This window comes from Chrysochloris asiatica, unplaced genomic scaffold, assembly GCF_000296735.1.
Source record: "Chrysochloris asiatica unplaced genomic scaffold, ChrAsi1.0 scaffold00014, whole genome shotgun sequence".
Taxonomy (NCBI): domain Eukaryota; kingdom Metazoa; phylum Chordata; class Mammalia; order Afrosoricida; family Chrysochloridae; genus Chrysochloris; species Chrysochloris asiatica.
This window is the reverse complement of record NW_006408532.1, coordinates 11,202,266-11,229,713: the sequence shown is the minus strand read 5'-3', so window position 1 is coordinate 11,229,713 and position 27,448 is coordinate 11,202,266. Positions and strand designations below refer to the sequence as shown.

General features: G+C 46.3%; 1 protein-coding gene across 1 annotated transcript in view; it reads right to left on the bottom strand.

The window, feature by feature from the left end:
• Positions 1 to 64: 64 nt before the first annotated feature.
• PRRC2B (proline-rich coiled-coil 2B) overlaps positions 65 to 27,448 on the bottom strand; it is a 67,889-nt gene continuing 40,505 nt past the window's right edge. The window contains exons 14-31 of the mRNA XM_006834887.1: positions 21,220 to 21,433; positions 18,413 to 20,494; positions 17,211 to 17,416; positions 16,435 to 16,580; positions 15,681 to 15,822; positions 14,400 to 14,482; positions 13,831 to 14,022; positions 13,539 to 13,736; positions 13,109 to 13,195; positions 11,669 to 11,773; positions 11,299 to 11,491; positions 10,181 to 10,278; positions 9,183 to 9,310; positions 8,324 to 8,564; positions 4,477 to 4,653; positions 3,759 to 3,850; positions 1,442 to 1,523; positions 65 to 199 (exon numbers count right to left, since the gene is read on the bottom strand). Coding sequence (XP_006834950.1) covers positions 65 to 199; positions 1,442 to 1,523; positions 3,759 to 3,850; positions 4,477 to 4,653; positions 8,324 to 8,564; positions 9,183 to 9,310; positions 10,181 to 10,278; positions 11,299 to 11,491; positions 11,669 to 11,773; positions 13,109 to 13,195; positions 13,539 to 13,736; positions 13,831 to 14,022; positions 14,400 to 14,482; positions 15,681 to 15,822; positions 16,435 to 16,580; positions 17,211 to 17,416; positions 18,413 to 20,494; positions 21,220 to 21,433 — 4,601 coding nt within the window. The remainder of the gene's footprint in view (positions 200 to 1,441; positions 1,524 to 3,758; positions 3,851 to 4,476; positions 4,654 to 8,323; positions 8,565 to 9,182; positions 9,311 to 10,180; positions 10,279 to 11,298; positions 11,492 to 11,668; positions 11,774 to 13,108; positions 13,196 to 13,538; positions 13,737 to 13,830; positions 14,023 to 14,399; positions 14,483 to 15,680; positions 15,823 to 16,434; positions 16,581 to 17,210; positions 17,417 to 18,412; positions 20,495 to 21,219; positions 21,434 to 27,448) is intronic.

Genomic DNA, 27,448 nt, shown 5'->3' with positions numbered 1-27,448 from the left:
GTCAAAGCCAAGTGGCAGCACTGTCCTCATTGGGAGGCTAGGCGGTGGTGGCAGCCAATCGCTGTCAGGCCTTGCTCTCTTCCACTTTCACAGCCCGAGGCTTGATTGCTCCAGTTCGCTTCATCTGGGAAGCAGCTGAGGAGGCCTCTTGCAGCTTCACAGATCCCAGGCTGGGTTTTTCATCCACTCGCTGCTTTGCCTTTGGACAGACAAATAGGTGGGGAAAAAGTTAACCTGACCCAGCAACATTCTACTGGATACAAAGCTCCCACCACCTCCTTCCTGTTCCACAGGGAAAAAAGCTACCCTATAAATGCATCCTTTGGCCTAGGAACCGGATGTGGGAGAACTCGCCTAGTAAGTAAAACTGGTACATGACTGCTCTGAGGGATCAGAGGAGGTGGGAAGTGCTCAGGGATGCTCACAGGCCTCTCTCAGCACGAGGAGCAGCAGCTAACAAGGACAAAGCATTTCTGGTTCCAAGGCCAACAGAAAAACCCTCTGCAAATCAGTGCACACCATGTCCCCACAGGCAAAAAAGCAGTTCTCCAAGCATCCTGCAAGTCTTAGAGACCACAAAAATGTGCTGAGGGGACTGGGGTGGGGTGGAATTGGGTGGGGTGTGCCTCAGGACAGACTTCTCTCTCCCAGACCCTTGATCATTATCCGGTCAACCCTTATGACATCTATACTTTGTAGAAACTGTTCTCCTGGACTATGTTTGACCTTCTAGCTTCCCACTCAGAGTTCTGCATTCCTGCACAGGGCAGTGTGTTAAGGAAATAACCATGGCCTTGCCCCTCATGAAATTCAAGGAACATCCTCCAGGGAACCCACTATAGAGGAGTGAAATAAGACCAGTCAGTCTTCCACCTCTCCAAGCACTAATGTCATTTTATTAAAACCTCCGCCTGAGGGATCTGAGAGCTGGAACCTCAGTTATGTTTTAGGGTACAGTGAAGCGAATAGTGCCTGACAGAAGAGATGTTGAAATATTCTTTTTATTTTAAAATATTTTACCCCGCCCAGCCAAGACAAAGACGAGACATGCCATTACACGTGTGCGCACACGCACACACATACACATAACACAACACCCCGATTTCTACAACTAACCCACATAGCTAACCAAGTCTCCCAGAGCGCCTTTTCAGCCCCACTTTGCTATGGGCATTACACTTTCTGACGTCACCTCCTCAGAGGAATCAGTATCCTCCCTTCTCTGAAGGACAAGGAAGGATCCGGACACCCGTCAAGAGAAGAAATGCCTTTACCAGGAGGGACTCGGGCTGTCCGAGTCCTGGTTCCATGATCTAACCACTAGGGCATGTCTCTCTTTACAAAGGGAACTTTCAAATAGGTTGGACAGCCCCTTCTCTTTTGGCGCTTGGAGACAGGCCTAAGTGCCCCAGGCTGGAGGATCTGGAAAGCCATCTTCTACCTGTTGAACGTAGTGTCCCTGCACAGAGCCCATGTTAACTGCTGATCCAGAGGGCTTCCCACTGGGGCTAGCAGAGCTAGGCCTGAAAAAACCAAAGGCAGGGGTGAGAATACACAGTGTGTCACCACAGAAATGGAATCAAAGCCTAGCAACTGGAGGAGGCATGAGGCAGGATGGACCCCTGGGGCTGAGACACTCACTCTGGGCAGGTGGTAGACTCTTGGATGGAAAAACAAAGACCTAAGAATGTAGAAGGAGGGGAGAGAGGCAGTAGACACTGTCCTCCTTGGCCATCTTAAACACAGAGTTTAAGGTAAGTACCAAAGGGAGAGGAGAGGCCGAAGCACTCTATCTGAATGGTTGCACAGCCACTGACCATCTTGACCTGAACTTCTAACTCAGGGTTTTTGAAGGTTGGAACCAACATTATGTTGTGTTATAGACTATGTTATAGACTAAGGTCTATAAATGATACTAAAGCAAAATTGTGTTGGGTGTTTTTCTGATTTTCACTTTTAGAATAGGGTGGATAGGAGAGCAAAGTGAACAAAGATCTATAACTTCCTGCTACATGTACTCTACCTGAGCTCTAGTTCCCAGAATGCTAATGAGGTACTACATGAAACAAAGGTTCAAAACGGTCAAAAATTTGGACAGTAAGGGCTATTTACACGAAGTCAAAACAGGACTGCTACTCTCCAACCAGTCACACTGGAGAAGAACTTGACCAGAAAATGCTTGTTTTGGTAATCCTGCTTCTAGAAATTCTGGAGAAAATGGCTCTATAAAAATTCCCAAGCCTGCTCCACCACAAAATAAAACAAAGGCTCATATTTTCTAAGTATTCTCCAGGAACTAAAGCCTGTTTGACACGAGGGGAGCACAGTGCACGCTCACTTGTCTAGACTTTGTCTCTGGGGAGGACTCTACAGTCAGATGCTGTTAGTCCGCTGCTGGCAGTCGAGGAGCCACAGCATCTGTTCACACTTGAAGCACAAGGAGAATCCTTTCCTCCAAATTACACTCACTGTCCTGGCTAAATGCTCCCCACCCCTCCACGGATAATTACATGTTTGTCCTATGTAAAAAATATGGTTGGAAAACAACAAAAATAAATATATGATGCCAAGAGAGTGAAAACAGGACCAGAACAGAAGATGAAGGGGTGGTGTGGAGGTGGGAAGGCGGGGGGATGGTGTCACAAAAACCCTGTTTCTCTGAAAATGAAGTTGGAGGTGTGGAGTGCAAGTGGACTCAGCCTTGACATTCAAAGAGCAGTGGGGCAAAGCAGCCCCAGCAAGACAGCTCTCCACGGCGAAGGAGAGTGGATTTGGAAGTTCTCCTAGTGTGACGAAGCAGCCCTGGCTCCTGCTCACAAGGTACTGTGGGTCTTCTATGCGTTTTACTCATTTGCAAATCAGAAGGTGGTTTCCAGGAACCTCCCTCCCATGCATAACAAGAATCAACTATATGAAAACTTGGGGGCCCAAATCCAGAGCACACTGCTTTCCCATCACAACACATTCCTATTAATGTAAAAACCATCAGAACAAGGGATTCTCTGCCATTGGTCAACACAGCCACTTCTGAATCATACTAAAGGAACCTAGAATAGTCACAGGAGCCAGAGATAGCCACAAAAAAGCATGCCACGGGGGCTGTTTAAGGTATCACCAAGCCATCAGTAACAAGTTCCCTAGCAGGGGTTGGGATTTCTGGTGTGGTGCTGCAGGTTAATGCACTGGTCGGTGGTTCAAGCCCACCAGCCATTCCTTGGAAATCTGGGTCACTATGAGTTGGAATTGACTTGATGGCACTTAACAACAACAGTAAGAATCAGGGATTAAAGAGGCCAGAACAGCTGAAGTGAGACTGATTGGAAAAGGTCATTCTTCTCCCTGGCAGGTATGAGCCTCAATGGCCAGTAAGCAAACCACCCCACCCTACCCCAAAATTAAAATTTGGTGAGAAAGCTGTTAAGTACCCAGGGTTGCAGGGTTGGTCTTGATGTCAATGAAAACATGAGTAATTCTTTTTTCTATCTTCCCCCAAAGTTCTCCCAATCCAGGGCATTTTATGATGATGATTAAAACAAAACAAAAACTACTCTCCCCATTCTAAACTTTCCCATGGTAAGTAACACACAAGGATGCCTTACCAGTCAAGTCACAGTGACTCATGTCAGCCTCAAATGGGACCAGGCATCTAGGCCATTTCACTACCAGCTGGGTCCTACCCTAATTCACCTGAGTAGCTACTGAGTCAGGCCTACAATCAATACTTAAGTTTAAGACCAAGCCCTGGGGCATTTCTTTACCTGTAGGGCTGTGGGGATGGTACGGAGCCTCCTGCAGGAACATTCTGTTTACTGTCGGCAAAGTGGAAGCCCTTCATCTCCATCTGAGAGGACTATGGGAGACCAAGAAGTTAACAGACTATCAACTGAGGCCCTGAACATAGCCTGGGCCACACTGAGCTGCACAGGATCTAGCCAATGAGGGTCCAGGAGAATTTCTAAATAAAGAATCATCTAAAGGAATCTGGACCTTCCCACATCTCAGGCCCAAAAGAGGGGTGGCTTTACTTTTTAGAAACAGGAACCATCAACTTGTTTTTGCTCTTTTTACTTTTAAAAGGGGTAAGGAAAGACCTAATGGTGCACAGCCACGAGATGCTGACAAGGCCATCATGTGAGAATTAGGTAGACTATCCTTGAAGGCACCCAGAACTGGATCACATGGGCACTACTGAAGAAGGCAGATTCCTACAACCACCTTCTTTCGGTGGTGAAACAAGACGTGGGCTTGTTTCCACTACCTTCTCACACATAAACGAAGAGCCTGTTGGGATTACAAGGATTCCACAAGTAGGAAAGGAGTGGTCTGCTGGAATTTGGCACACTAGACCACTGGTGACTGTCACCAAACAGATGATCCTACCATTTTAGAGTTGGAATGTCCTGCCGAGCTAAAAAGGACTGGTCAGGTAAGGACCCTTTCTTTCCCAGGACCATACCATGAAGGAGTTGTCTTTACCTCTCTGCTGGTGTTAAGGACTGAAGGCTGGGACCCAGGTGGAAGAACTCTTCGCGGGGCTCCAACAGAGAGGCTCGGCCCCTGGGGCAGTTGAATGGACTGCGGGAGGATCAGTGGCTGCTGACCAGACCCGTACCGAGGCAGAGGCAGCTGGGACCCAGGCAGCGGCATTGTCAACTGCTGGGTGACAGGGAGAGTCACAAGAAGGAATGGATGTTGAGAAGACAGCCACAAGCCACTGTTTACATACGCATCCAAGAGCTACAACATTTTTAAGTGGTTTCAGATTCTTCTGTTAAAAAAGATGCACTTCTCCTAGAACCCAAGATAGCTCAGCCTAGACAGTCTTGGCAGGGTCAAGTCTTACTGAGAAGCACTGCAAGGCTACCAAGCTTCCCCATACAGCATGCAGCACCCTTGAGAGTTAATAGCCTAAGTGTGCTCTCCTCTAGGAATCCACAAAGCACTGCCATGTGTCTTCAGTCCTTCCTGCCTTCATCCAACACATGTCTACTGAGCACCGTGTGCTGGGGAAGTGAGAGGGCAGCCAAACGGGATGAGGCAGTGATGATAGTGTGTTAAGTGCTACTACAGGGTGTTCACAGAGTGACAGGCATGTGTGTGTTTAAGGGAAGAAGAGTCAGAACAGGCCAGGAAGGCTTCTTAAGAAATAATGATAAAGAAAAAATTTTAAAAAGATAAAAGGTGTATAAAAAGTTTATCTTTGTATCTCTCACAGCACATAAATATGAAAAACAAAACAAAGCAAAAAACCCCCAGCCCATTACTGTTTTGCATTCAATGGTGTTAGAAAACAAGATTTTGGGTTTGAGGGTTCAAATCAAGTCTCAGGAATCCTTTTAAAGCAGGTGGGAGGTGACTTCAGGGCCATTTCTAAAGTCCAGAACATGACAGGTGAGAGAAGAGGGAGAGGTCCAGAGACTCTCAGGTCTGGGGTGGGTGGGCTTCCTCCTCTTCTCCCTACTACTGAGTCCACAGTGGAGGCTGAAAAGGATCTATTGGAATCACATCCTTGAGACATAGGCACCTCCTCCTTGATGCTCCATCAGGATGTAGGATGAAGAGCCCTGACTATGTGTGTGTGGCATGACCCATGTTTAAAGGTGCCACCCTAGCGTCTATGCAGCGGACAGAGTATGTGGGCTCAAGATCAGAGACAGAGCAGCAGCCAGAAGCTCCTGAAAAGCTCGAACAGGGTGATTAAGATGCAGGTGATGAGAAACGGTTGACTGTGGAATCATTTTCAAGTGAACCTGACAGGACTTGTTGAAATCCTGGTGGAAGTAGAGAGCCATGGATGACTCGACTGGACATCAAGAAAGGGTGGGGTAGGGGACCATCATGTTTTGGACCCACTCAGTTTGAGACATCAAAGCAGGAATATTGAGTAATCCATTAAATGAGATTCAAGTTTAGGAGACAGGTCTGGACTGAAGATACCAAAGTGGGAATAGTTGGAGCACAAATAGAACTTAAAGCCATAGAATAGATAAGATTATCCAGAAGAGGCCCAAGGACTGAGTCTGGGGTATACCAACCATTAGAGACTGAGGAGATAGCAGAGAAGACTGAGAAGGAGGGATGATATTAGGAAGGAAAAACAGGAGAAATATCTTATAAACTGTTGAAGAATAAGACTCAAGGTGGAAGGAGTGAAAGCTGTGCCAGATGTTGCTGTTAGAGCAGTAGAACAAGTATTAAGAATCAAGCATCAGATTTAGTAGCGTGGTGGTGGTTATGTGCCATGGAGTCGGTTCCAACTCATAGTGACCCTCTATAGGGTTTCCGAGGCTGTAAATCTTTTACGGGAGCAGAAAGCCTCATCTTTCTCCTGCATAAGCAGGATCACTGCTGTTGTTAAGTGCCATCAAGTCGGTTCCGACCCATAGCAACCCTGTATAGTTTCTGAGGAGCTGCTAGTTAGCTTGAACCGCTGGCCTTGCAGTTCAAACGGCTTTGCAGTCTGGCACATTAACCCACAGCGCCACACCAGGACTCCAAGCAAGATCATTAGGGTCCTTTAAAAAAAACAACCACCACCAAATGAGGAAGTGGGCAGAGAATATAGTCAAAATTGGTGCCCGTAACAAGAGACTAATAGTAGCAAGTTCACTAACAAGCAAGAAAGACAGAAGAGCTGGAGTGGGCAGAGAGGCTGGACAGGTACAGAAGCAGGGTCTGGCCAATTCATCCACAGCAGCAGGGACGCACACCTGAGCCAGAGATCTGGGGTTGGGAGCTGGCAGGCCAGTTTAGCAGAGTCAGAATTGGACTACACCAAGATTTTGTCCAGTGAATGCCTAGCTGGGCTCTGATGGATGAGCTAATGGATAAAGGAAGCAAGTCAGACCATAAAGGGGGAGAGAGAAAAAGGTAGTTTGTACGTCCCAGGGGATCACTAGAGGGAGAGAGTTACAAATGTCAGAGTTGAGACAACTACAGAAAATGTACAGCTATTGGCCACGATCAAGTCTGGACTATAGTAGGAACAGAATGAGTGTCTGCATAGACCAGAGGTTATGGATACATGGAGACAAAGACCTGAGAGGTCACCAACATGTGCATGGACTGACTGACAAAGGACTACGGCAAGAGTAGGACTATCAGGAGCCAGACGACAGCAGCCACTTTCAAAGGTGCCAACAGCACAGTGAATTACTTGACACAGTTCTTCTAACCAGTAGCCATCTGGAAGTGCTGGGATTGTGATGTAAGCACTGGATTGTGAACCACAAGGTTGATGGTTCAAGTATACCAGCCGCTCCACAGGATAAAGATGAGGCTTTCTGGTCCCATACAGAGTTACAGCCTTCAGAAACCCTGTAGGCAACTATAAATTAGACCAACTCGATGGCATCTGTCAACAACCCATAACTCTGAACAACCAACCGGTTTCTTTTCCCGATGAGACTGGGTACGAGAAGGTAAGGGAAGATGTTGAAAGGATTCTATGATTCAATTGTGAGTGATTGTTAAAAGGGCTAATTAAGATTGAAAAGCTTAGAATGCTAATGAATATAAACTGAACCATCTCAGAAGCAGGAATGGGGGACCTAATTAACATCAAGAAAGAAGAGCCATGAGTGGAGCACATCATTTGGACTCTGAAATTCCTGCATGTTGAACCTGCTTGACTCAGGAGACAGAACTGTGACACGAGAGGACGAGCAGAACCAAGAGCCAGAGCAGTGGGCTTCCTAGTCCACGGAGCCAGTAAATTGAGTGCCTTTGGGCAAGGGGGTCTGATTATGTAGTGGGATGCCTTCAGGAACTTAATTATGTCTGACTTCAACCTCATAGTAATCGGTCTTAGGAGGATGAGTTTGAATCTTCTCCTCCCTTGTGGTATCGGGAGGTCAGACACAGTCTCCATACCCATGAAAAAAACAAAAACAAACAGGAGTCAAGTATATAAATCACATTCTGAATTTAATGTTAATGACATGAAGGTCATAGCAGCATGGAGCACTAGTGGAAGCCGTAGAGAAAAGTATGGGGAGTGAGCTATATGTTCCCCTTGAGTATGCAGACAGGACATTGATGGCATCTCCAGGCCCTACAGTTCAATAGCAGAGTAAAAGAGCCTCTGTTTAAGGGGGCGTGGAAGAGAAGCAGGTGTTCTAAGGGAGTAGGAGAGGAGAGGTAAAGAGAGCATCAGAAAAGGCTGAAGATCTAATCCAGTTTTTAGCAGCTCAGAAACCAGTCCCAATGACCACAAACAGCATGATAAATTAGTAAAGAAAAAGGAGCACAAAAGAGGGAAAAACAATGTCATGAGACAAAAAGGCCTATTGTGTTTTCTGGTGAGAGACACTGACTTCCTAACCTGTGGAAGCTGGGAGTCCAACATCTGGGAAGCCCCTAGACCAGCAGCTTGGCCAAGCTGGCCCTCGTAGACCAGAGCTTGATTTCCACTCATAGGTTGGTAGGGGGAGCCCGACTGGGGCTTCACCATCTCCAAAGGCTGCATGCCAGGGAACGCTGAGTAGGGAGGCTTCAAGGCTGTGCCCCCAGAGAGGATCATGGTGCTGGGCGGTGACAGGCTGGGGTGCATGTACACCTGAGATCTGCAGAAGCCAGAGAGATGGTCAAGAGCAAGTATATGAGCACACTGGTGGATCTCAAGACTTCAGTGGGCACCAGAATTCCCCAATTGTCAGCCCCACTCCCAGAATCCTGATTTGAAAGATCAGAGTAGGGCCTGAGACTAGACTGCATTGACAAGGTTAATGGTATTGGTACCTCGCTGGTTCAGAATCACTGGATTAAACAAATGGAAACATCCAGGCTGAACACCGTATAAGAAAATCGATGCTTTTCTCAGTGTTAGGTTATTCAATAAGCAAGGTAAGCATGAACTTATTCATACTTGCTTAACTAAATCTATAGTGAACAATTTCACATTTTTCCAAATAAACAGCAGTAGCTTCTAAATATGTCTCTGTTAACCCCACAGCATCTTCTTACAGAATCAAAACATCATCTTAAATTTACAATCCTTGACAGAGAAAGAGTACCCAAGTAAGCAAGGAAAGCATGGATTTTGCTTGTGCTTAATTACTAATCTGTAGCGAACAGTTTCAAGTGTATTTCACAGATGTGGTGGGAAGGGAAGGCAGAGGAGGGAGAAGAACTTGGGAGCAACCCTTGGTTCTGAGCTGACAGGAAACCATCCTTGAACTCACCTGAAGGGCTGTAAGGAGCTGAAGATCTCCTGAGACTGGGAGACGGGAAGCCCCCCCCTCAGTCCAAGCTGAGCTTGAGCCTGCAGAGATGTGTGAAGGGAAATTGGAATCTGCTGGGCAGCGGCAGCCTGTGAACAAACACCAGGCGGGTAACTGCAATGCCTTCTGCCATCGGGGTCTCACCATCCCTCCCCTCTCAGAGTGGCAGCTGGAACACTTGTTACAAATGCCAATTTGATGGTGTGGTCCCTGTGCTTCCCTTGCCCTTGGGATAATGCCGACAGCACAAAAAGGATTAACAGCCCCAAACCGGTCTGTTCCTATACTAGAATTCTATACAGCTTCAGTCCTCCCTACACATTATCAACAGAGGTGGATCTCACAAAGACAACACTGACTAAGAAGAATACATGCAGTGTGATCTAGGAACACTTATGGGGATATATACGTCTAACAGTAGTTTTGCTGGAGGGCCCCATGAAGAGAACTGCTCCAGCACACAGTTCTATGGGGACAACAGGACCATGGCAAGCACAAAGCCTAACATGGCTTTAGAAGGGACACTTCCAAAACAAACCCTTAGCTGCACAGACAATATTGCTGACCTTGCATAAAAAGAAGCACCTGCTCATTTCTAAAACAACCTCATTCAAATGTAGCCAAGCCTGAGAGTCTAGGCCTCTTCATTAGAAGGACATCAGATCACCAAAGAGAATTCGTTTTTAGCTAATTCCCCAGCTAAAAATCATTACCTGGATACAGGAAAGAGGGTTATGAGAAAGGAAAATAGATTGGAATGCACAACATGTAATCCCACTTTTCCTCGTCATTTATTCAGTCAGTGGATAGATACTGACTGGCTGCCATGATGCGCCAGGGGCAATAAATGTGAGGGATACAAAATTCAAGGCAGGTAAAAGCAAACACCAGGGAAAAAGAGTGAACTCTATGCATCCAACCCCCTCCCTCCACCAGGTTGCCTGGTTTGCTGTCTTCACCTGTTGGTAACTCTGTTGCTGAGGTATCGTTTGAGGAACCAGCCGGGGCTGACTTGCAAATACATGGCCATCCAGATACAGAGGCGGGAGGTGGTTGCCTGGAAACAAGCCAGAGGATGGAGAAAAATATTAATTCTCTGGTTCTGAACATTCCTTAAGGGAGACATACTCTTCCACGTCCACTCCTCCTTCTGAAGTGGGGGTGGAGAGCGGATCCGTGGGGTGGTGGATGTTAGGGATATATGCAGAGCCTACTCAAGCTCCCTGTGACCTGGTCCTATGTTTCTGCATCACCAAGCCCTTGGACAACCCATGAAGGCTGGCAGTGTCATATCATGCACAGGAAGAGGGAAACAGGATCCAGTCTACCCTTTCCATTGAATCACTCACCAACTACCCCAAACACTCAGGAGGGAGTCTGATTGGATTATAAATGAGGGCAGCCTCAGTCTCTCAGTCACTTTCCTCTTCATCTCCCTGTTATTGAGTCCACAGTGGAGGGTCAGAAGGATCTATTGGAATTGCATCACGGAGACTGTGGCAGCTGGACTCCCCAAGTCCTCACACATTTCCAGGGGCATTAGTAGGAACAAAGATGGTAAGTAGGAAAGGTAAACGGTGACAGGAAAGGTAAAATGGCTCTACTGAGCAAAAGCTTTACTGACATAAAGCACTTTCTGGGTAAGACTCATGTCACCATGAAGTGACCTCATGAAATGTTATCCTCACTAGCAGGAGGACATAGCACCTGCATGAGTCCCAAACTGTTCAAGCCGAAGAACATGACAGAGCGTGGCCACAGGGAGCCAGTGATTCTGCTCCCCAGAGTAGAAACATGTGTGGGTTAGCTGTGGTACATAGGAAGCTACTCCACACCAAACCAGTGCACAATCAATTTTGATGCCTATATAAACCCTGCCTAAATAAAACCCTGTATAGGGATCCAAGGAGCAGCTGGTGGGTAAAACCACCAATTTTTTGGCCTCTTGAGTTAAGTCCACCTTGTCTACAACAGCTTTTACACCTGCCAGTCAAGGCCAGGTGCTAGTATTTCAGGGCTGCTAATCCAAGGCTTCTCTTGCTAGTGACGGGAGAAAGCTCTCCAAAGCCTGTTGTACCTGGAATGGAAGCAGAAGGTGCTACAGAGGCAACAGGCATGGGTGGCATGGAGACACCTCCGAAAGCACTATAGTTGACCCCGTTGGAGGCTCCCACAGAGGATGGTGGCTGGATGCCTGAGCCAGTGCCCCCTGGAGAGCTCTGTTCCGGTAAATTGGGAGAGTTTTCCCAAGCCTTGCGTGCAGACTCCATCTTTGAAAACAAGGGGAGGGAGGAATGGAAGTTACTTCCATGGCGGCAGAAAGCAATATACAATCTAAGACAGATGAAGGTGGGATGAAGTAGGGATGGTAAAGTAGGTGGGGTTCCCTCTTCCCAAGCAAAGGAGGGTGGCCCCTGTCTACCTTGTGTTGTGCCAAGCTGTGTTACCTTCAGAGTGAGGTCAGCAGTGGGGAAGGACATTGGAGAGAGGCCAATTGCTCTCTGGATGTGATGATCCCGCCGGAGGATAGGAATAGACTGTGTTAATCCTGCCTGAAGATGGGAGGGAAAAAAAGGAAACCATGGGACACGAACAGAGGACTATAAAAGCCTGTCAAAATGCACTTTCAGTTTTGGCCAGATATACGAAAATGAAGTCGATGACAGCCAAGATCACGATTTATTTTCTGCCAGAAAGTTGCTTTCAGCTTGCTATTTATGATAGAAGTTTATGGAGTGCCTCATTCCTACCTACAACCCATTAAGTCCTCTGGGAAAGAGCACACAACTCAGTGACATCAACACCGACACAGGTGTGCCCCAATTAGCAGTCACCTACTACCCAGTTTGGAGATTCCCAGGTCCAGAAAGGCCATCAGTCAAGCTCCCGGCAGAGAACTCTGCAAAGAGGATTCTGGTCCTGCATGTTAGGCAATGCAAATACTATACATCCCCTCCTGCTGCAGATTCCAGTGAGCAGGGACTTACCACACAGGGATTGCTTAGAACTCTTAGCAGAGATGCTCATCTAGCACAGCATTCCCAAATATATGTGACCAGAGAACCTTTCTTCCCACTTCATAGCTATCAACATTCTGTAGTACAAACACCATCACTGGGAAATGCAGCCCACATTGGTGATAGTCACTCTTTCAGTATACCTATTGAGCACCTATCCCATATGAAGCAATGAGGACAGAGGAGTGAACAGAAATGTCACAGTGACAGAACTTAAGCTGTGGCCAGAAGTGGCCCACAACTCATGTGTTTCCCTGCTGTACAGACTACGGTGGAGAATTTACAAGGTTGGCTAGATTACAGCAGACTCAGTCCAGACTTGTAAGACCCTCAGGCTATGAAGCCATGAAGTACTGAGCAGCAGGCGCTTTCCTACTTTATCCATGTCCCCTAGTCCACAACTCTCCATGGACAGACAGCATATACAAATCTGTTCAACACATGACACAAAGGGAAGATGACAGATTCAAAGAATGCCAAATAATATCATCCCTTTTTTATTTAAGGTAAAAAAAACCCGGGCCTAGATGGTAGAAACCTCCAGTTCAAAACTAACTAAAGACTGAGCCACGATTCCAACCTAGGTTGTCACAGGCACTGCCCTTGCTATTAGCTAAGGCCTGCCTATGAGACATTAAGGAGCTCTGGTAGCGTAGTGGTTACGAATCGGGCTGCTAGCCTCAAGGTCAGCACTTCGAAACTACCAGCTACTCTGCGGAACAAAGATGAGGCTTCCTGCTCCTGTGAAGATTTACAGCCTCAAAAACCCTGTACAGGGTCACTCTGAGTTGGAACCGACTCCACAGCACATAAACCACCACTGCCTATAAGAAGTGGGGTGGGTACACAGAGCTGGGGCTGCACACTTACATTACCAGCCAAGGGATCCTGCAGTTTGACAACAGGATTTCCTGCAGGACCAGAGGCAGAACCAGGTGGCAAGCTGAAATCCGAGTCCTGGAATAAAGAGGTTGTCTTGGCTCACTCTGGGCAAAGGTAAACATTAAATTTGATCCACAGTTTTAGTGATCACCAAAGGTAAATGAGAAAGATGGCTAGATGTCCCTGACAGCACTTGAGAAGAGTTGTAGTGTCCTTGTTCCCTCACCACAGGGTGGCCTGACAGAGATGGTGCATGTCACCTGCCCTGTACACAACTCCACATCAACACTTCCTCCCTTGGAATCTGTCCCTGCAGGTCCTTAGACACAGCCCTTTCTAATAAGTCCCTCTTCTACAAGTGGCAAAATGTAGGGGGGATAGGAAGTCAGGAAAGGAAGGAAGGAAATGAAAGCCTCACTTTTGGATTGACTCCAAATTCAATGGGTGGCACAGGCAGCACGGAATCCACGTGAATCTCTACCCCGTTAACAGGCGGGACAACAGCCCCAGTCAGCCGCTCAGCCCCCTCCGAGCCCTTTCTGTTTTTCAGAGAACGCTCATTGCCGATGGGTCCTGGTCTGTGCTCCTTGCTCTGTCCTGAGCCTTGTTCTGAATCCTTGATGGAAAAGCAGAGAGGCTAAGACACACAGACGGGAACCACTCCAGTCTCTAGTGTCTATGTGCCCCAAGATTTGGGAATTCCAGGTTACCTTTTGCTCAGATGGTTTCTGAGCTTGCTCCTTGTGGCTGTCGGCCTTGGGTTCTGCCAGGCCGGGCCCATTCATCTCCTCTGGTTTTAGAGTACCGTATGGGGAGCTGCGTTGTGAGGAGGTTGCAGATGACTCCCGAGACTCGGCGCTCAAGTCAACGCCACTATCTCCCTGGCTGCTCTTAAAACCCTGCTGTGCAAAGCACAAAATGGGTTAGAGCCCTGAGCCCCAAACACCAGTATAAGACACTGGGACATCTTTCTCCCAAACCACCTGCCCCAAGCAGAGCCTTGTCACACTGCCAAATGCAACCTTGCTCCTAGCTTCATAACCACGACTCCTAAGTAGTCCCTAAATTGAGATTGCCAAACTCGTTTCACTCGTGGCCACCACCACTGGTTCAGAGAAGAGGCACTCACAATCCCTTTCCCTACCCAAGTTGGTTTTCCTTTTGTCTCTCTTTTCACCCTCTACAGGTCCTATACGTGATAGGAAATCAAGACCCAAGGCTCACCTCTTGCAGCAGAAGGAGAGCTAGGGGTGGGTCACCAGGGCAAGCAGGAACTCACCTCAGCGGAGCCAGACTCGGTGCTGTTGAAGGCAGTGACAGCTTTACTCCAGGAGTCACTGGTCGAGGCCTGCACGGGGAGGGCTGCCAGAGGGAGGAAAGCAGAGTGAGGGGATCAAAAACTACCACCAGTCTTGAAAAGCATGAGCTTATGAGTTCATAATTTGTACCTGTATACAAGCATAGGTACAGCGTACAGAAATCCAGTTCCCTTGACCACTCCCCTGGTCTCCTTGGCAAAATGACCCAACAGTGTGCACAATGGATACGCAGGAGCTAATCAGATAATGTCAGCCAACTTCCTGACACCCTTGAGCAGACTGCAGTAGGTGCTCTGCTCCTGATTCCATTTACTAGCTGCTCTGGTAAATGCACTCACAATGCTTTATTCAGAGCTGCTGGGATGCTGTACCACCACACCATCTTTCTGCAGTCCTCGTGCCTGGTTTCATTTAAGCAGAGCCCAATAGTGATTTCTAAAAGCTGGCCACATCTACCAAAGTTTTTGTTAAGATGCAAGTGTGTACTTCCAGATCCCTTTGAGAAGCTGGCCGAAGTCAAAAGCTATGGGCCCACAGATCCCAAGCGGTATATGCATGCAACACTGCCACTCATGGACTCCTAGATTAAGCAACCAGACACTGTTGGGCCCTGAAAGCAAATGCCTGACAAAAGTAGTACTTTTGCACAGTGAACTATGATGCCTACCCATCACTCACATCTACTAGCAAATTTACTGGTATGAATTTTATCAAAATAGCACCATGCTTTCTTCATATTGAAATTATATAGTTTCAAATGTTATTTGGCAGTGTGTTGTAACACAGAAAAAAAATCAGGCCCAGAGTCCAGTGATTTTGATGCTTGTCCTGTGGTTCTGGGACAAGGTATACCTGGACCTGTCTTCCGGCCTTGTTTGCCTTTCCAACCCAGCGCTTAGAGAGGACTTTTACAGGAGGGCCTTACTGAACTTTCCCACACAGCATGCATGAGGAAACGTCTAAACCCATCAATGTGCTTCCACAAGAAGATATTCAGTAGGGGTCATGTTAAGCCAATTCCTCAAGGGACCCCCAGTATGGTGCAGCCATCCTTTCTAAAACCACTGGACTTACTGCACGTGTTGCTCTTCTACCAACTTCTATCATGTGCTCAAATGGCACCTGACGCTCTGGGCTGGTAGAGGAGCCTTTGACACAAGTAAAGCTCAATCTACATTCACGGCACCAAGAGCAAGATGCTCTCTGCTTTTGAGGTCTGGTCCCAACACCCTACTGCTTACCTTGGCTGCTGTTCTCCCAGATCTCAGTGCCCAGACTGTTGCCAGGCACATTTACATCACTTTGCTCTAGACACAAGTTGTTTTGCTTTTTAGCAAACCGAGGAGGGATACGGGAGGAAAGACCTCGCCCTTTAACAGGTACCTAAAAGGGAGGAAAAAATTGATGTGGCCCAGCCTAGACATCAGGAATGAATAACAGCAAATTCTCCCAATTAAAGAATCCCAAACACCACACCAAAACCACCCCAGAAATGTCTCCAGAGATGCTTGCAGAGACAACCACTCGTCTCTCGATTCCATTTACTTCGCCTTCGTCAGACCTGAAGCAGAGTCTGAACTACAGTGCAGACAAACCACCCCCTGGAAAAGCATGGCAGGCCAATGGCGCAACAGACACTTAGTTTAAAGGTCCCAGCCCCTGTGACTTCTGGGGTTATGAACCTCATCCAATCCAGCTAAAAGACAGTGGAAGGAGGACAGTTTTATAAAACTAACAGAGGTCTGAATTCTGCTCAGAAATGTTCTAGCTAGTGCACCCTGGACAAGCTACTGTTTCTTTTGTCAAACAGAGAAAACATCATCAACGTTCATGGTAAAAGTAAACATTCAGGAGGCAGCATGCACTTAACCAATACTCTCTCCCACTTTCCTACTTTATGCTCCATCAAAATTCTCTTATCCTTCTAGCTAGGGTTTCCCCTGACATTCACCTGCCCAGTTGCCCCTACTCCCAACTCTTCCCAACTGTTCTTACCTGCACAGCCTGCTCCTTCTTTCTTCTCTCTTCCTCCAGAAGGCGGCGCTGCTTCTTGGTCAGGACTTCGATGAAGCCTTCACCCACCATAGAGCCCACCTCACTCTCCTCCCCAGGACTGGACCCGCAATTTTCAATGATGGCATCTGAACCAAGATTTCATGAGAAGGGACAGTGTTTCCATTCATCAGAAACCAAGAATAACCCAACCCAACGGGCACCTGGTATCTAAGGACAGGAAAGGCTAAGGTCGGGCAGCACTTAGTTTGATATTGCCAAGTAACTATGGCATGTTCATCAGACTCTACAGAAAGCTGGCCATGATTTCTACACCTTCTGAACACCCCCTCTGCATAGTGTACATCGTTACAACACAAAATGAACTAGACAGGAGGTCTGGGTAGCTCAAGTGTTAAGACAGTAATCTTTGGAGACAGACACACTTCAATCCCAACTCTGCCACTAACCAGCTGTGTGATGTAAGGTAAATCACTAAACCTTTCTGAGCCTTCCTTTGACTCAACCTCTGTAAAACTGGAACCTGAAGTTATTATAGGAATTCAGCGAAGCCAAGTGCAACAGGGGCAGGAAGCTTGTCTGTCTTGCTCAACACTGTATACCCCCAGAAATGAACCCAGTACCTGGCCACAGCAATTTCTCAGAAGCTAACACATTTAGTGAAGGGACAAACTCAGTAAAACTGAGGAAACTGCTGTAGCCTTTGGTTTTTCTCAGGTTGTTCTTCCCCTTAAAGAAGCAAGAGCGACCAGACTCACTTCCATAGTTCAGATCAAACTGTTTCATGGTCTCGCCCTGCTCTCCTGCCCTCTGAGCAGCCAGCTTAGCCTCCTTCTCTGCCTTCTTACTGGAGGCCTCAGGAATGTCAGAGTTGGCATGGGCTGCCCGTTCCAGGACATAGGGAGAGTGGCTGCTCCCACTGCTGCAGCCACCAAGCCCTCCAGGCAAAGTCTCTTCTGGGGACCTATAAAGGAAAGAAAAACTTGTTAGCGCAGAAAGGGCTAGCGGCTGGAAAAAAGAGTAAAGAGAACAACCACATTTGCACACAGCACGCACACAAACTCAGTGCCCTGGTCTGGATCTTCTTGGCAGCCCAGTGACTTGGATCTATGTCCATCTCCCCCAGTTCATACAGTAGGAGCTGCTAACACACATACGTGGTCACCCCTGCAGGCTCTGCTTTGGCCCACGAGTAGGAAAAGCTGCTCTTTGGCCAGCCCCTGCCCAGGACTCAGTTCTTCTCTTTGTTCCCACTGCAGACCGAATTCCACGGAGCTGCAGAACTTTCTTATACATGAGGATCTGACCAGGAGGTAGCCCTGACCCCGCACAGCAGCAGGATGAGCTGGTGAGAGAGGCCCTTGGGACAGAAATCAGAAAGGAGGTCAAGCCATGGCATCTGAATCACGGAAAGCTAGGTGAGATCAATACCTGTAAACATCTGGCATTCTCCCCTCGTTCCTTCTTTGGAGGCATACATTAATTATGTAGGGGTTTCTCTGTTTTGGATTCTAAGGAGAGGGAAGAGCCACTTCAGTGGGGCCAGAGGCCTGCCATGCCCCACAAAGCTCCATGCCCAGGGTCTCTCCCTCACCTACCCAGGGATTCAAGGACACATATGGAGGGCTGCACTGTGGGGACAGGTGCTAGGAATGCAGTCACAAGGGACCACTGGGGTAGAGACTACTGCTCTGGTTTTGTTTCTCAAGCCACAACAACTACAAAAACAAAACAAAAACACCACAAGAGAAGCAGACAAGCGATGTGAGAGCAAGTAATGGAGACGTCCACACATGATGGCCCTGGTGGGAGGTCACCTTCTGGGCATAACAAGAGAAAAAGTTGGGGCACCCGACACATGGTGGGACAGTCATGCATGAAGTGCTGCTGAAACAACTGGCTTAATCACAGAACAAAAATCAATCAGTAAATAAAGGGCCTGGGTTTGATGTGGTTTTACCTTTTGGCTTTCAAAGGCGTCCCATTCTGCTGGCTTTCATAGCGGGGAGGGGTCTCACCACCACCTGGCCTAACGGACTTCTCCCCAAACCCTCCAGGCTCCAGCTTTCGGCTCTGTCTGTCAACCAGGGGTCTCTGGCTAGAGAAGCTTCTCTTGGCCAACTCTTTCTTCTCACCCAAACTGGCCCCAGCCAGACTGCTGTCCACCTGGGCATCTGGCTCAGCCCTGTGGCCGTCCCGCCGCTCCCGCCTCTCACTGAAGTCACTGCTCTCAGAGGCTGTTTCCCACTCTTCATTGGCATGATCAGAGGAATTCTGGTATGAGAGCTCAGGGGATCGGTGATCCACAGCACTGCTCTTGTCCCCAGGACAGAGTTTGGACCTGCCTGGCCACTGACCCGCCAGCAGGTGGGGGTCCTCCTCAGGCCCCCATAGGCCCAAAGATTCCCGCTCTTGTCTGAGGCGCCGAAAGCGAGGGGGCTTGTCTTGGCGTGGAGGACGCCTTCTCCGGAAGGGTCGGTTCTCTGCATTTTCAGAATCTGCTATATGGTCATCTGGGAAGAAGGACCTCTTGTCCTCCAAGCGGCTGTCTTCAAAGCTCCTGCCACCAAAGGTGTCAGAATGTCTGTATGAGTCTGGGATATAGTCTCTGTCTGTGGCTCGCCGGGGCCCACATGTGTCAGAAGAGTTGTACTCCTGCCAGGAGTTGCCTGGACTTCTGCTCTGCCAGTGGGGTGACTCCTTAGACACGAAGGTTCTCCGTCCATGTCCATACCCACAATTGCTCAGCCTGGGGGGTAGGGCTCGGCCAAAGGCCCGAGGGCCTCGATTTTTAGCATCCAAACTGCTATGCTCATCAGAATACATCTTATTAGACCGCCAAGAGTCTTTAAAGTCACCTTTCTTCAAGGTGCTCTCCTCCCTTTCCAAAAGAGAGCCTTCATTTCCATTTTCTGAGCCTCGGTGCCGACGCCGCTTGGGAAGTTCTTCGTACTCTGAGCCCTCACTGTGGGTCTCACTGGCAATTCTGCGGCGGGGCTTGGCTCTAGGGAAATCTTCAGGCTGATTAAACTCCCGCAATCCCCGGCCTCGGCTGTTTCTTTGGCTGTTATATATGCCCCGTGCCCCAAGGATCCCCCCGCCACAGATGCTGCCTCCATTTCCACTAGTAGGGCGACCGCGGAAAGTGAATTCTCTGAAACCTCGGCCTCGGTTCCGGTTCTGCCCTCTGCCCCCAAACGCCTGTTCCTCATCAATAAAGATCCAGTTATTTCTCTTTGTTGGGGGAATATCATTGGACTCTCGTGATGGTCTCATCTCCCAGGCCCTGTCGGGCTTCTCATCCTCTTCAAACTTGCTGGTGTCGTGGCCAAAATTAGCATGGGGGGAGTCCTTGTCCTCTACAACAGAGGTGGAGGAGTTGGCTAGGGTGGAGTCATTCTCTTCATCCTCATTCTTTTCTACCTTGTGAACCAACTCTTTGTCCTTGGCCAGACGGGTGGTCTCCTCCCCTAAGTCCTGCTTGAGCTTCTCTAGTTCTTTTTCCTTATCTTCTACTTTGAGGGCTTTTAGGACAGGTTTCTTGATGGGCCCAGACCTTCGGGTCCGGCCCGTCTGCTCCTGGTGCTGGTTACCGGAGCTACGGATTTCGGGAGTCCATTCAGGCTCTGAGGCCCGCTGTTTGTTAGTATTTCCTTCCTTCTCCCAGGAGGCACTAAAGGACGGCCCATCCGGGGATGCCTCCTTCTCAACACCGCTGGATGTGTCAGTGGCCTTTGGTTGGTGGCCAACGTCCCAATTGCTATACTCTGGATTTTTCTCATTCGGGACAAAGTCAGGCTCCAATGGGGAACACCTGAGGTTTGGGGGGTGACCCCCAGGAGCACTTGCTTCCTGAACATTTTCTTGGGGTGGAAACAAAAGCTCCTGGCCTATTCTTTGAGAAGAGATACAGCTGTCAAAGTCTGCTTGGGCCTTCTTGTCAAAAGCACTCAAGTACTCCTCCCCTCTCTCCTCAAAGAGATCGCGCTGGGCACTTACGCCCCCTGACCTTCCAGGTGAGGCAGAGTAAGAGCTTTCATTCCTGAAAAGGAACCAGAAAAATCAGTCAATGTGATTGGAGCCTGGTTCCTGGTTTCCATGCTGAACATAGAGCTTAGTTTTAAAAAGAGAAAAAACAAAAAACTTAAAAAAACAAAAACAAAAACAAAAAACACCGTAAGCACCAACATTTGCTCTATCTTTAAACATGTCTTGGAGCTGCTGGGCCATGGATTGGTCGGTGCCCCCTGAAGTCCGAAAGAGTGAAGAATGCAGTGGCTGCTGGGTAGACTCAGCATACCACCCTGGAGACAAAAGAGGAGCAGGGGGAGATCCTCTGGTTCAAGGAACAAGCTGGAGCCTGAGAGTCCGTGAAGAGTCTGGGGCACTGGGATGGCAAAGCCGCAGGGCCGGCAGAGCCAGCTTTCTTTACTTCCAGAGGAACGATCCATGACCTGTGCTCTCAACCCCACTTGCCCTGTGAGGCCTCTCCCGACTCGGCCTTTGGCCAAGGTTCTGCTCCTCGAGAATTGCCTTTGGTCCTGCCACCAGACAGGAGCCTGTCACACAAAAGCATTCGAGCAATCCTATCAAACTCTACTGCCCCATGGGGCGATGCAGTCCCTTCAGAAGTGCACTCCCCCCGGGCGGACACTGTCTCCTGGAACAAGTACCTCTTCCCAGTACCCAGAACCCTCTCCCCCATTTAGGACTTGGGGACTTCTCTCTGTCACAGGGAAGTAGGGCCAAGCACTTTCGCCTCCTCACCTGACACGAACGTCCATGGCCAAAGTGTCGTTCAGTTTTGGGTGGGGGAGTGAGTATCCCTTGCTCTGCAATGCCATGTAGCCCTCCGGACTCCATACAGGGGCTGGCTCAATGGTGGTTGCTTTTCTCTCTTGAAGTGAGGGTACACAATTCTCCTCAGAGCGACAGCCAGTCCCACTGAGGGAATCTTGGGGCAGCATGGGTTTCATCAATCCTGAAGAAGAAAGAACTAACCTATGTCACACCTTGTTTATTGAGCCCTCAGGGTCAACCAAAGGCTCAAGAGACAATAGTCATCCTGAATGACCATGTGAACACAGCAGCATCCCACCTGATTAGACACAACTTGGTTTTTCATCTTTCCCCACCAGAACAGGCACAGGCATACAATTTCAGATGGTAAAAGACTTGTGAAGCCCAGTCTTACTTTCAGAATAAGAGAACCCCTGTGCTGAAGGGTACCTAAAACTGACACAAGGAAACAAGAATCTTAAAACCAGGGAGAGTTCACTGATTCTCTCTAGCCAAGGAATGTACACAACTCATTTGAGCTCTTTCTCTGTATGTCTGTTTGTCTTTGGGTCATCAAATGTAAGGGAGAAAAAAAAAATCTGATTTTTCAAATATTTGGTCTATAAAACTTGTTAAGTAGACCAAACGGTTGTTGTACCACGATTTAAGAGCAGATAATTTGACCAGCATGGTGACTCTTGTAGGTTAAGCACTGGACTACAAACCACAAGGTTGGTGGGTTCAAGGTTGGCAGTTGGAACCCACCAGTTGCTCTGAGGCAGAAAGACAGACTTTCTACTCCTGTACTCTGGTAGCGTAGTAATTATGAATCAGGCTGCAAACCTTAAGGTCTGCAGTTCCAAACTACCAGCTGCTCCACAGGAGAAAGATGAAGCTTTCTGCTCCCGTTAAGATTTACCACCTTGGAAACCCTGTACAGGGTCGCTATGGGTAGGAACAGACTCGATGGCATTTAACAACAACAACATAGAGTGATAGCCTGGAACACCCTCTACACAGTTGCTATGAGTCAGAACCAACTTGATAATAAGGACAATCTAATAGTCAAATGGACTCCTGGTTTGCTGAAGGAGAAGCAGTACTGGACTGCAAACCACAAGGTCGGCGATTCAAAGCCACTACCATGGTTTGCTGCTCTTCATAAACAGGGTCGCTATAGGTGAGAACTGACTTTGACAACAAATAATAATAAATAATTCTGCATTGGGCCAATGGTCTCAAGCTTAGTTTTAGCCACTGAAAGCTCTGATCTAATGCTATTGCTACACAACTCCCAATAAAAGTCAGATTCAAGGGGGATAGAGAGCCTGTTGTGCTGGGTAAGATTATGTCTCCTTTAGTAAGCATTGACTGCGACACAACTCAATACTGAACCTGAACTTGTTTCTGGCAGTACAGAAACCCTTATAACCTGAAGTCTCCTGTGACAATTACTTTCTACCACAAAATATATTAAATATTTCCCTTGCAGAGCTGCATTAACAAGAATATGGGAGGTCTACAAAGAACCCAAAACCAATAGCTGTAGGCACTGAAGCTGGTGCTGAGGCTGACCTCATGAGGAAGGCAAAAGGTGCCTTGCCAGTTTTAATAACCTGTGGGCTTTACAGACAGGCTAAGCAGCTTTACAGATCTTCTTGCAACAGGCAGATATACAACTGAGATGTCACTAAAAACAAAGAACTTCAAAGAGGCATACCCTAAACCAAAAGGTGCATTAAAAAAAACAAACACTCTTCAGTAGAGGAAAATAACCAGGAAATTTGTCTGTTTTGGTCTAGGCCAGGATAGGAAAACAGTTGTCTTGAACCCCCATGAATTCATAATTACGTATTATTCCTGCTTTATGTAGACTAGAGGAGAGGTTACAATTTCTATCCCCAGGAAGGCCCAGACTCTCTCAAATTAGCCTAACAAGTGACTCTGGGTTGGTGACTACCCTAGGCACTGGAATAGCAAACATCAAATCACTCTGGAGAAATAGACCCTCTATCCAGGCTACAATGAATCCCCACAGATGGCTCTGTTAAAAATAAACTCACAAACCAGAATGTCTCGAGTCCAGAGACAGAATTAAATCCCACCCCAAGAACTTCTAGTATCAGAACCACCAGTTAAAAACCAAGCATTTACGTTTAAAATGATTAAAAGCAAAAAAGACTTGGAAACAACAAAATGAGAGAAAAAGTTGCAGCTGAAAAAAATTCTAGTAATAAAAGTACATAGCCATTGGAATAAAAAGTTCATTAAAAAAAAAAAGCTCACTGACTTAATAAAAGCTGACACAGTTTTAGAAAGAACTGAACAGAAAAAATGGCTCTAAGTCAATTTCCTAAATGGCAACAAAGAGATAATCTCTTCCAGATTTTCTCTATTTTAAGAGATATGGAAGACACAGTGAGATGGTAAAAAAGTAAATCTGGTAGAAAATTTTAAAAGAAAGAATGAAGAAGAGGCAATTTTTGAAGTGATGAGTAGGACTGAATTTACCTGAACTGATGACAGATAGAAAAGCTTAAATTCAAACACAGTAAATTCTAAGCCAAATAAAAGGTAGCTATTTTTATATATACACATTGAGACAAAAACAAAGAGAAGCTCTTAAAAGCAACCAGTAAGAACACTAGCTAGACTACCCAGAAAGACATTTAATCATAGCAGCAATGGGAATCAGAAAATACTAGAATACTATCTTCACAATACTGAAAGTACTGTTACCAGTCATAATACTATTCAAGAGTAAGAATGAAATAAAGGTAAATCTACTGCCAAAAACCTGTCCTTATGAACTACTGAAGAATATACTTTACAAAGGAATTGAATGCAGATGTAAAGGAAGACATGCAAGAAGGAAAACAGAGCAAACTGGTAAAGATACAAGGAAATCTGAAGAAGCGTAGACTGAGTGAGGCATAAATAATAATAATGAATTTGGAAGGCACAAAAGCAAAGAACTAAAATTCAGGCAAAAATAATATACAAGACCAAAAGATATACAAGTGTTCAAATGAAAGGTAACTTTTTGTTGAGTCAAAGGTGAACATTAGAATTTTAAAGTGAAAACTGTGGTGCTGTAGGATAAGCAATGGATTGCTAACCGGAAGGTCAGCAGTTCAAAACCAATATATGGAAACTCTATATAAGGCCTTTCAGTGTAGGAACCAACTCAATGGCACTTAACAACACAAAATGTAGACAAAAAAAGGACTAGGGAAATCCAAGAACAGGCACAAAGCAAAAGAAAAGCATAGACTAATTGGAATTAAACAGAAAGCATACAAGAAAATAATAAAAAAATATAAATACAAATATAATATCCCTAAAAACTCTAAAGGATTAGTATGACAATGAAAAGTCATAGATTTTGAGAGAGGATAAAAACACACTCTCCAAAAATAAGTGATCACTGGTGAGTTCTACCACACATTCAGGAAAGAGCTGTCACCAATTCTACTCAAATTATTCCAGAACATAGAGGAGGATGGAAAACTTCCTAATACATTTTATGAAGCAAGCATAACCCTCATACCAAAACCAGGGAAGGACATCACTAAGAAAGAAAATTATAGACCAATATCCCTCATGAACATAGATGCAAAAATTCTCAAAATTCAAGCCAACAGAATTCAGCAACACATCAAAAAGATAATACATCATGATCAAGTGGGATTCATATCAGTAATGCAAGGATGGTTCAACATTGGAAAACCGATCAACATTATCCAACATATAAATAAGAAAAAAGAAAAGAACCACATGATCCTATCAATTGATGCAGAAAAGGCATTTGACAAAATCCAACATCCATTCCTGATAAAAACACTCAACAAAATAGGATTGAAGGGAAATTCCTCAACATAATTAAGAGCATATATACAAAACTAACAGACTATATTATTCTCAATGGAGAGAAACTGAAAGCCTTCCCTCTGCAAACAGGAACCAGACAAGGATGCCCTTTGTCACCACTCCTAGTCAATATTGTGCTGGATATAAGGCAAGACACGGAAATTAAAGGCAACCAAATTGACAAAGAGGAAGTAAAACTCTCTATATGCAGATGATATGATCCTATACATAGAAAACGCTAATGACTCAGTAAAGAAGCTACAAGACCTCATTGGAAGATTCAGCAAAGTGGCAGGATTTAAGATCAACATACAAAAAATAGTTGGATTCCTCTATACCAAAAACGACAAGTGCTGAAAAGGACATCAGGACAGCAATACCATTTACAATAGCCGCCCAAAGGATGAAATATCTAGGAATAAATGTAACCAGAGAAATAAAGGACTTACACAAAGAAAACTACAAAACACTACTACAAGAAATCAAAAGAGACCTACAAAAATGGAAGAATGTATCATGCTCCTGGATAGGAAGACTTTAACACTGTGAAAACGTCAATACTGCCCAAAGCAATTTACATATATAATGCAATCTCAATTCAGATTCCATTGACATTCATCAAAGGGATGGAAAATACAATTGCAAACTTTATATGGAAAGGAAAGAGACCCAGGATAAGCAAAGCACTGCTTAAGAAGAATATGGTTGGAAACCTCTCACTCCCCGACTTCACACAGCTACAGTGTTCTAAACTGCTTGGTACTGGTACAGTGAAGAGATAACACTGATCAACAGAACAGAATCAACAATCCAGAAATTAATCCATCCATATACAGCCAACTGACTTTTGACAAAGTACATAAATATGTTGCATGGGGAGGGGATAGTTTCTTCAACAGATGGTGCTGGCAGAACTGGAAAGCAATATTCAAAAGACTGAAACAAGACCTTTACCTCACACCTTATACAAAAACCAACTCAGCATGGATTGTAGACCTAAATGTGAATCCCAGAATTATGAAAGCCATCAATGAAAAAACAGGAACAAATGTGAGGGTATTAATTCAGGGAATACACAGACTACCAAACATTTTGAAAACTACACAAACAAAACAGATTGGGACATACTAAAAATTAAAAACTTATGTGCATATCAAAAGACTTCACCAGAAGAATACAAAGGGAACCACAGAATGGGGAAAACTCTTTTGCAACGACACATCAGACAAGGGACTCATTTCTAAAATATACAGAAACTACAACACCTCTACAAGAAAAAGACAAATAACCCAATTTAAAAAATGGGCACACGACATGAAGACACTTCACCAAGGAGGAGATCTGGGCAGCCAACAAACAAATGAAGAAATGTTCACAATCACTAGCCATTAGAGAGATGCAAATCAAAATAACAATGAGCTATCACCTCACACCAGCAATAACAGCAAAGACCAAAAAAGTGGAGGACAATAAATGCTGGTGAGGATGTATGTGGCAGAGACTGGGACACTGTGCACTGCTGGTGGGATTGCAAAATGGTCCAACCTCTCTGGAAAGCAATATGGCGCTTTCTCAGAAGGCTGGAAATAGAAATACCTATTGATCCAGCAATTCCTCTACTTGGTATTTACCAACAAGAAATATGAGCCAAGAACAAACAAGATGGCGGATCAGGTGGACATGTAGCAAAGAGCTCCGCCAACAACAACACAGAATACCAGACCAAGCAGGCTCAGGGGATGGTCCCAGAACTCTGAACCACATATAAAGGAATACTTAGAAAGTTGGAAGGCTCACAGCTGAGAGAATTTGTGGCAGAAGTAAGAAATCTATTGCTTTCTAGTCCGGGATGCTCAGCTGCTCCAGGAGCCGCCATCTTGGGTGAGACCGTGTGGGGGAAGGATGAGAGCGGCCACAGACGCCTGGCTGAACCGCAGAGATAAAGGTGTGGACATTCTTTTCTTTTGGTATCTGTTCATTGGTCCCTCGCTGTCTGCGCACCTCCATTATGGTAACTATACGGGTGCCTGAGCTAGTGGGCACCCCAGCCCCACCCTCAGAGGGTTTACTACGCATGCACACAGATCTCCTTGAAATTTAAAGAGACAGTTTCCAATTAAAACCAAACGGCCACAGCCGGCCCTGAACTGCTTCCAACTAGAAAAAATGACTGAACAGAGATTGTGGAGCGGGACAAGCAGACAAAAGAGGAAATAGGCCAAAAATTAATTACGTCAAAACGACCAACAGTGGTATACTGAAACTTCTCAGGAAGAAGAGTGAAAAGGGAAGCCCATTTCCTGATCACATCTACCTGGAGGCATTCAGAAAGCATAAAAAACACCAA